General features: G+C 45.8%; 1 protein-coding gene across 1 annotated transcript; it reads left to right on the top strand.

Annotated features, from left to right (window-relative positions):
- Positions 1 to 12: 12 nt before the first annotated feature.
- On the top strand, positions 13 to 7,947 carry MBLAC2 (metallo-beta-lactamase domain containing 2). The gene is made up of 2 exons (XM_075411551.1): positions 13 to 508; positions 4,402 to 7,947. Exons 1-2 carry the CDS (start codon positions 64 to 66, stop codon positions 4,785 to 4,787), a joined length of 831 nt encoding a protein of 276 aa, XP_075267666.1. The 5' UTR covers positions 13 to 63; the 3' UTR covers positions 4,788 to 7,947.
- The last annotated feature ends 1,706 nt before the right edge of the window (positions 7,948 to 9,653 follow it).

The raw sequence follows: 9,653 nt of genomic DNA, 5'->3' as shown, positions 1-9,653 counted from the left end.
GGCCGCCCCGCCCGCCGGTGCCGCGGGGCGGTGCCGGAGGGTCGCGGAGCGGCGGCGGGGGCCATGTCGGCGCTGGAGTGGTTCGCCCACAAACCCCTGGGCGGGGGCATCTTCTGGATCCAGGAGCGCTTCTACGAGTCGGGGAACCGGGCCAACATCTGGCTGGTGCGGGGCTCGCAGCGGGACGTGGTGATCGACGCGGGGCTGGGCCTGCGCAGCCTGCCCGACTACCTGCGAGAGGCGGGGCTGCTGGCGCCGGGCGAGGGCCCGGCCCCGCGCCCGCTGCTCGCCGTGGCCACCCACGTCCACTTCGACCACTCGGGCGGGCTGCGGCACTTCGAGGAGGTGGCGGTGCACAGCGCCGAGGCCGCGGCCCTGCTGCGGGGCGACAACTACGAGGCCGTCACCTGGCTGTCGGAGCGGGAGGTGTCGCGGCCTCCGCGGCCCGGCTGGAGGGCTCGGCAGTTCCGCGTCCCGCCGGTGAGGCCCACCCGCCTGCTGCAGGAGGGTAAGGCGCTTCGGCTTCTCCGGGAGCGGGTGGGTGCCTCGGGTGGCGTGGTTTCCACGAAAATCGGTCGGTGGTGGTGCCGCCGTCTGCACCGCCGCCTACCACAGCGAAAAAGCTGGGTTTGTTGGGTTTTTTTCTGCCTGGGTTCAGTCTCCGCAGCACGCTTTGCGGGTTCTGCAAGCCACCCGGCGAAAAAAGATATGCCGTGGGTTCTTAAAGATCATCTGGTTCCAACCCCCCTGCCATGGGCAGGGACCCCTTCCACCAGCCCAGGGTGCTCAGAGCTCCATCCAGCCTGGCCTTGAACCCTGCCAGGGAGGGGGCAGCCACAGCTTCTCTGGGCAGCCTGGGCCAGGGCCTCGCCACCCTCACAGTGAAGAATTTGTTCCTAATATCTCATCTAAATCTGCCCTCTTTTGGTTTACAGCCATTCCCCCTTGTCCTAGCACTACACATCCTTGTGAAAAGCCCCTCTCCATCCTTCTGTAGGCTCCCTTCAGGCACTGGCAGCTGCTCTAAGGTCACCCCGGAGCCTTCTCTTCTCCAGGCTGAACAGCCCCAACTCCCTCAGCCTGTCACAGAATCACAGAATAGTAGGGGTTGGAAGGGACCTCTGTGGGTCATCTAGTCCAACCCCCTGCCGAAGCAGGGTCACCCACAGCAGGCTGCACAGGACCTGTCCAGGCGGGTCTGGAGTATCTCCAGAGAAGGAGACTCCACAACTTCCCTGGACAACCCGTTCCAGTGCTCTGTCACCCTCAGAGGGAAGAAGTTCTTCCTGATGTCCAGCTGGAACTTCCTTGGCTTCAGTTTGTGCCCGTTGCCCCTTGTCCTGTCACTGGGCACTGAAAAGAGTTTGTCACCGTCCTGCTGACACCCACCCGTGAGGTATTTATAGGCATTTATTAGGTCCCCTCGCAGCCTTCTCTTCTCTAGGCTGAACAGCCCCAACTCCCTCAGCCTGTCCTCGTAGAAGAGCTGCTCCAGCCCTCTGATCACCTTCGTGGCCCTCCTCTGGACCCGCTCCAACACAACCATGTCCTTCCGATGTTGGGGGCTCCAGAGCTGGACGCAGGACTCCAGGTGGGGTCTCACAAGAGCGGAGTAAAGGGGCAGAATCAGGTTGTTTCTGCCAGTTGTAGCAAGTGTTGGCAGGGGACTGAGAAACGTGGATGAAATGCCCTGCGCCGGCCTGGTCTGTTTGTGTGTTGATGCCAAGATTTTTTTCCCTTAGGATCACTCAATGATAATTTGAGCAACCGACTAATTGAGTACCCCAGGTGTAGCCTAAGGCTTCTAACGGTGTGTACGTAGAATTGTAGAATGGTTAAGGTTGGAAAAGATCTCTAAGATCATCAAGCCCAACCGTCAACCCAACACCACCATGGCTGCTAAAACACATGCTGAAGTGCCACATCTACACGTTTTTTGAACACCTCCAGGGATGGGGACTCAACAGGCTGCCCAGGGAGGCTGTGGAGTCTCCTTCTCTGGAGGTACTCAACCCCGCCTGGACGCGGTGCTGTGCAGCCTGCTCTGGTGACCCTGCTTGGGCAGGGGGTTGGGTGGGTGATCCCCAGAGGTCCCTTCCAACCCCTGCCACTGTGTGATTCGGTGACTCTGCCACCACACGGGTCAATTCTGGTATCTGGTGACACTTTAGTATTTATAAACTGTCAAGGCGTCGCAGTGTAAAGAACAAAGCAATTTATTGAAATACGTGCTGTGAGTAGTACGGATTTTGTTTTACAGAATTACAGAAATGTAACATTTATGTAAGTGGCTTGTTACACATACAAAAATTCCATTTAGTCTCTCATAGGTAACAATCACTAGGTCATTTTGGCGACAAACAACCTAACTGTACGGTGTGCTGAAGCCAGAGTTAAGTAGGTGGCTGACAGGTGGGTGACACGTTTTTCAGGGACTCAGTCTGTTCTTGGCTGTACTACACCATCCCGTGCAGAGGCTTGGAAAAGCAGAATGGAACTTACTGAACGCTTCAGAGAAGATCTGATGTGACATTTAACTATAGTCAATCGGCACAAGTTTAAGTTGTTTTTTCTTTAAAAGGGAGGAATTATTTAAAAAAAAATATTGTAAAAGTTCAAGCACACTCACTGCAAAGTAACATCCAACTTTCTGAGGTAACGTTCATTGAGACGTACTGCGTGGAAGTGGCATGTGATGTCAGCGCTTGCGTCACTGCTGTGGGGTGAGGATACCCAGTCATGCTGCGAATACAGAATGCGGCAGGGCCAGTATTCTGTTACAGTCCAAAGCAGCAGCTTTTACTTGTACGTTGCCTGCTTCGTTTGCTGAGTTTAGTTTTTGCATTGCCTTAATCTTACCAGTTCTTCCAAGCACCTTTCGTTTTGGCTGTGTTAGCTAAAAATGCATTTTCTTGTGTTGTGCCTTACCATTGGCTGTTTTCCCAGTCACTTGCATCTTCTGAGGCTCACACTTTCCTTCAGCTGTCCCAGACCTTTTTTTTTTTAAATTCTGTACATTTCTTCTTTAAATTTTTGATGCCATATTCTGTTTCTTTGTACTCGTCTCAGTGCCAGGAGCAGTTTGAAACCCGTGGGAACACTTAGCTCCAGTAACTTGACCACCTCCACTGTGGTTTCATTCACTAGTACGGGTGTTTTCTGCACGTTATTCTCAGTAGTTGAGTCTGTTCCTTTCTCCTACCAAGGCTTCCCAACATTCCCCTGAAGGAGAATTTGGCTTAAAATTTTCTTTGATAATTTTGAAACTAGCTGCTTCTGCAAACGCAGGGATCCGTTCCCCTGTTAGGTACAGCACGTTGGTCAGTCGTTCGTTCTTTGGTGACTTGCACACGCTGTTCTAGCATTTTCAGTAATTTTTTCAGTGGAGTCCCAAAGGTCCTGTTGTGAGAGGTCTGCCTTTCAAGAGTTAGCTACCTTGGGGCTTGCTGAGTCTTGACTAAACTTGTGGCATGCCTGTCTCTGGGGTGAGACGGATCTGTAACTTTCAGATTTCTAATGCAGTAGAGGTTGGTAACTTTTTCTTCTTCTCCTTGGAACTTGAAATGCATATTACAGTTTTAAACATTATGTTACTTTCAGAACTCTTTTATATAGTTGTTAAGCAGCTGCTTTTGAGAAGATTGCTTAGACGTTGGTCTTCTTTCCCTACGCAGCCCTACAGTTTACATATGTACCACCTGTAAATGGATGGGTTTTGCACGTTTATAATTAAGACGGCATTACAATTTAAAATCATCAGCAGACTTACTTGGCCTGGTCTCCATCGCTAGACTGACCTTCTGCTGAAAGTACCAGTTCAGTGTCTAGGACAATGAAAAGGCATTCACATTTAAGCTGGCAAAAGAAATGACCTAATGTTAAGAAAGTTCTGGTTTTATGTGTCTGATTGAATGAGATGAAGAAAGTGTGTGGAGGCCAGTCTTGGTCCTCCTCCAGCAATTTATGTTCTGTCATTTTGCCTTTCAAAAGTCACAGCAGTGCAATTCTAGGTGAATTAAGTGAGGGTAAAATTACAATAAATTGTGAACTACTTACTTTGTAAACTTCCAAAGGAGACCCAGCTTAGATGTGTTCTGTTTGTTTCCTGTTTTGTTTTCTCGATCACATTTGTTTTCACATTGTTTAGTTTATTAGGGTGGGTGTAGGTTCAATTAATGCAGCCCAAGCCTGTGTTAACTAGTACTAAAACTGGAAAATACACTAATGTCAGGTGTATCTTTCAGGTGCCTCTTTGGCACTCACCGAGAAAATAAATGCCCTGCTGCCGTTGTTGTGGGTGTACAGCACGTACAAACTCTCAGCGTGTGGGTAAGCTGTACTCCGTGGTGTTCAGTGTGTGTGATAAATGCGTACGTTTTCCCGCAACACGTTTGTTTGCAGGGGATGTGATCAGCCTCGGAGACCGACAGCTGACCGTCATGCACATGCCTGGTCATTCAAGAGGAAGTATTTGCTTACACGATAAAGAGAGGAAGATCTTGTTCAGCGGCGACGTGGTGTACGATGGGTCCATGATTGACTGGCTTCCCTACAGCAGAGTGAGCGACTACGTGGTGAGCTGCCAGCGCCTCATGGAGCTAGTGGACAGAGGTCTCGTGGAGAAGGTCCTGCCTGGGCACTTCAACATGTTTGGGGCAGAGAGGCTGTATCGGTTAGCTTCCGACTACATTTCCCAAGCTGGGGTCTGTCACAAGGTTTCTACTTGTGCCATGAGATCTCTTGCAAGCATAGCTCTTCGCATGACGAATTCAAGAGTCACTTCGTAGTGACAGTGCATTTCGCGTGACCTGTTCCCTGTTCAAAACCAAATGGCTTGTGACAGCGTCCATACAAGCAAAAGCAGTATGCAGTAATAAAGAGCTGGCAAATTGATACGGATGAGCTGGAAAAATTCCTCCCTATTTTTGCCTACTTTATTCCTATTTTTATAAAAAGTATGTAAGCTAGTAGTTTTAGCCAAAGCTACCATTTTTTTTTCTATTTTTCCAGGGCATGTTTGCACATGTATCGTGATTGAAATACATTGGTTTATTTTTGTTATGAATCCGACGGATGCATATATGCCAAAATGAGAGGTTTTACATTCATGCCTGAAACCTTTTTGATGTAGCACTAGGTTTGTGACCGTCCACTCGACTCCTGCTCAGGTTTTGGCCTAACACAGCCCATGCCAAGACCTGGTGTGTGCTGAGACCAGCACCATGAGGCCAAAGCAAGAGCAACACGCACGCAGGCCTCGGCGGGCAGAAGGAGGTGAGGGCCACTGTCGCCTGCCGCACCCATCATGGCCCGCATCTTTGCAGAGTAGCTGGCTGGCAGTTTCCTTAGAATCCACTAACGTATGGAAATGCTATAGACCAGACTTGGAAGCAGGAAGGTATATAGATACATCAGCGAACCCCAAAAGCTTTTGATGCGGGTCCGCCTGCGGACAGGCTGCTGAGGCCTTTCGTGCCTCCCACTGTGGTGCAGGGGACGCCTGCACCTTGACGGAGGAGCAAGAAGGAGCACTCGGGCCACCGGCGAGGGAACTGCGTTGCTTATAGGTGTGCGAGTTAGGAACTGGAGAGCTTGTGAGCTAATGAATTAACGTGTTAGACTAGCCTGTACAACGCGGATTGAGCCCTTGCTTGATGTGTTTGGCTTTTTTCCGATGAGCTATAAAATAATAACTTGTTTAGAGAGTACATCATTCTGTAAATCTGCGAGAACTAGACTGTGACAAGCTTAAAGGTTTTATTTGTGTTTATTTTTACGTGACTGGATTGCAACTTGGTTGTTAATGCCCTGTGGTAGGGGAAGGGTGGAAGCTTTAACATTACCTTGCCCTAATGCAGGTGCTGGATTAAACAGCCAGTACACTTGTTACGCGAAGTGAATGTAACTCAAACTGTTTACTGTTTGCTTATGAAGTGCTTGGCGCTCACAGTTTTTATAAAACGTAAAGTGCATTGCATTTGAATCGGTTCCAAACAAGTAGAACACATTGAGAAATGCTAAATGACATTGTAACTTGCTTATGAAAATTGAATGTGTGATGTTTAAAAGCCGTTGAAATGGTTAGAGCTTGTGTAACTATTCTGACAGTCTATATATATTTAACTTTTTTTAAAAGGACACTGTCTGATGTTGGTTTTGTATATAGACATAACATACTTTTCTAAAATAAGTGCAAATGTTTTTCTCAAATTTTAGTGGAGTTTAACCTTATTTGTTTGGCTTTCACTTTATGGGGAAGCTTTTCTTACCCCTCTCATCATACCCAACAGAAAGGTAGCCCAAAGTTTGGGCTCTGTGTGAGGCCTGGGGGAGTGGAAGTTGATAGCTTTCCTTATACGCATAAATTCTGGTGGAAAAAAAAAAGCAGTTGCGCATCCCTGTCTAAAAATTATGAAGGAGAGTATCTTACGTAGTGCTCTTCCCCTTTCACAGATCACTGCACTCCTGCCTTTCCTCTTTGATTATATTCTTCACCAGGATTTGTACTGATAGGTTGTGATGTGCCTGGTTCTTGTTAGCAGTGCCTGTCTGCGAGCTGAAGAAAATTTGTAAGTGGGCATGACAGGTGTGTAGCAATGCAGCACTTGAAAGACCTGTTATCACTCGGATCGTAGTGTGTTTTTCAGAGAAGTCCAGGTACGTGTGTATTACGTGAGGAGCGGCTGATCTGTGTTTAAATCTGTGCTCAGTATTGGCTACAGGATCCTTAAACATCCAGATCCCTGTCACAATGCCCTATTAAGCCATGCCTAAGTCCATTAAGTACATGTAGATAACTGCAATTGCCTGGTTTTTTTTTCCTTAACCAAAATCTAGGGAATAACTTCCTAGATCAGAAGCGAGCTTTATGTGAACACAGCCCCAGACAGGGTGTGTTAGCAAAGTGCTGCTATAATCTAGTTGAAAGTAGTTTTTGAGAGTCTTGAAATTATTTTTGTATTATAAGAAATTCACTACTAGGTAAATGTTACGTCTGAAGTATAAAGAACTGGCTCTATTTTATTAAGAATTACCAAATTTTAGTCAATAGAGTTTGACAGTGTCTCTTTAACACTACTTGGATTAAATATCTAAAACCTACATTGTAAGTTTAAATATGGAAACATCTTGGGCATTTAGAACTGTGTTGATTTAATTGTAAAATCCATATGTATGTTAACGCAGTTTTCAGTAGACCGGGGAACTGACATAAAAATCACACGGGAAGTTTTGCTCTGTAACCTGTCAAGAATTTTGTGATGTTAAACAACAGTTTGCATGTAAAAAAATAATTTTATCATAGATAATGATAATAAAAAATGTTATAATCCTATGCAGTCCAGTTATAATTCCTAGGTGTTTTTTAAGAGAAGCACTTTCTCATTTTAAATGGAGTGTAAAATCTTTAGAAGTTGCTAGCAGTGTTTTTTGTGCTTCTGAGCAAGAGACTGCATTAGAAACGTTTACATATCATAGAGGGATGCTGCAAAGCTTGTATAAAACCATGAGTGGGTACTTCTTGAAAAAACCTCACATTTCAACACAAATCAGAATTAGTTTTTCAATGGAATTCACACACAGAAAACATGTATGTGATTAAAGTAGGTATTTGGGGGTCAGTTTCAGTTTGTGCTGACCTAGGTGGTTATTTCCACACAAGACAGTAGCTAAGGACAGCTGTTCACTGTACTTCAAACAGAAATGGTCACGTAGCTTCTGTCCGGCACACAAATGGAGCTTGAAATGATGCCTAGGATAGTTGCTCTCAAGTTTCTGATAAAAGGGAAGGCTCCTTGTTAACTGATAAACTGTAGAAGTTTTCTGGAAATTAGTCCATGAATAACACAAGCAGCAGCTGTCATGAAAACCAGCGGAAAAGAAATGTGCCTGTATAAAGCCGAGAATAAATGAAGGTGGTGAAATGCACGTGTTTGTTTAAGGACGGTCATATCCTTCCTTCCAGACAGCTGACAGCTGGACATCGGGGGAATGTGGTTGTTAATACGATGCATTTGTTTTTCTCCCAGGAGTTCCAGGGTCGAGGTGCTGCAGTCTTCAAGTCAGTTACTTTGAACATTAGCACAAATGCAATCTTTCTTTCAAAGCCAATTTAACTTGTTAAATTTTGAATTTTGTGGGGTGCTGAGGACAGAACTTGAAGGCAAATCTTGGCAGAAATAAGATTTATTTATGAGGGAAATTAATTCTCAGTAATTATGAGGGAAATAAGGCAATTAAAATAGTTTTAAAGTATTACAATGTTTGGTTTATTCCTTAGACAATTTTTGTATTATTTTATTTTGTATTCTTTTATATTATATATTTTTTATTTTATATTGTTTGATTCTTGTATTATTTTTAAAATTTTTATTCTTTAGATAAAACCAAGCTTGGGAGCAGCCAGCTGGGAAGCTCCACTTCTTACGTTATTGGGGTCCCCCACCCGGCCTCGTTCCTCTGTCCTTCTCAGTGATGCAGAGGAATCTTTTATCGTTATATCTTTATGGTTTATTACTGAAAAACTAGGTGTCTGCAGATGAAAAACACCTTCAAGACATGCTGCCAGTCCTGAAGGCAGCAGGACTTAAAATGTCTTCGGGATGCTACTAGTCTTTTCAGTGAATCTAGCCAGGCTGCTTAGCACAGTACTGGGAAAGATCTGAACATCCTTATGGTCCTGCTAGTAACCCTGAACTGTGCTGTTTCAGCACTGGTGACAGAACAGCCCTGGCTGCTCAGGGCATCCCGAACAGCAAGGCACAAGGGACATTTACTGAGTCACAGATCAGAGCGCTGAAGCAGCACTTTTTCTGTGTTTTCTGATCAGCAAGATGAGTGTTTCCCCCACCCACAGAATACATAATGTTGGCTCATTCCCTGGTTTGCAAAGCACAAAAGTATTAACGGCAATGAGAACGGGAAAAAGAAAGAAAAGATTTTACTGAAAATTTAGAAAATGTGCTCTTACAAAGTTCATTGGCAAGGTTCACTCTATTACTTATCAAATGAATGGAATACAACATCGTAGGAGGTTTTGAGAGGAAAATGATTTATACAGGGTAAAAGAAAAGTGTGAGTGGTAAGGGAGACCCTCACCTGGAGTCACCAGGTTTGGACTGGACCCCCTTGTTTTCTAAACTCCTTCTCAGAGAGGAGCCTAGGTGTGGCTGGACGCAGAACCGGCCTTAGACCACAATGGTTTATGTTTAAGGAGCATGTTTAGGAACAGTTCAGAGTGCGCTTACAGTTTAGAGACAGAAAGAGTCACAGGAATTTAGCAGCTATCAATCACTGGTTAACTTGGCATTTACTGAGTGATTATAGAATTTGATATTACAATCACAGTAATAGACTATTATGTTTTGAATCGATTCACACACACGCAATCACAAAAATTTCCCTTGAGTTCAGTGAAATACTCACTTCAATGATTTCTCAGCAGGCAAAGGTTGAGTCTCGAGATCAGCCCAGGTCAAAGGACCGCTGTTTATAGGGTCTCAAGATGATTGACTTTCGGCATCAGTGATTTTCCATCCTGGTCACAACCCCCATGATGCAATCCTGGTATTTAGACAGAAACTACACAACGCCAGTGCTACCCAGACTGCACAGTCCTGACATTCACCAGGCGGGTCTGACTCCTGGCATCAGGA

The sequence above is a fragment of the Opisthocomus hoazin genome, chromosome Z (genome assembly GCF_030867145.1).
Source record: "Opisthocomus hoazin isolate bOpiHoa1 chromosome Z, bOpiHoa1.hap1, whole genome shotgun sequence".
Lineage (NCBI taxonomy): Eukaryota > Metazoa > Chordata > Aves > Opisthocomiformes > Opisthocomidae > Opisthocomus > Opisthocomus hoazin.
The sequence above is the reverse complement of the archived record's forward strand: the minus strand, read 5'-3'. Positions and strand labels throughout refer to the sequence as shown.

Bases quoted from the DNA above. Each gene is read 5' to 3' on its own strand.
- MBLAC2 (XM_075411551.1), top strand. From the start codon at position 64: ATGTCGGCGCTGGAGTGGTTCGCCCACAAACCCCTGGGCGGGGGCATC. The intron at 509-4,401 runs GTAAGGCGCTTC...GTTTGTTTGCAG, and splicing joins CACCCGCCTGCTGCAGGAGG to GGGATGTGATCAGCCTCGGA.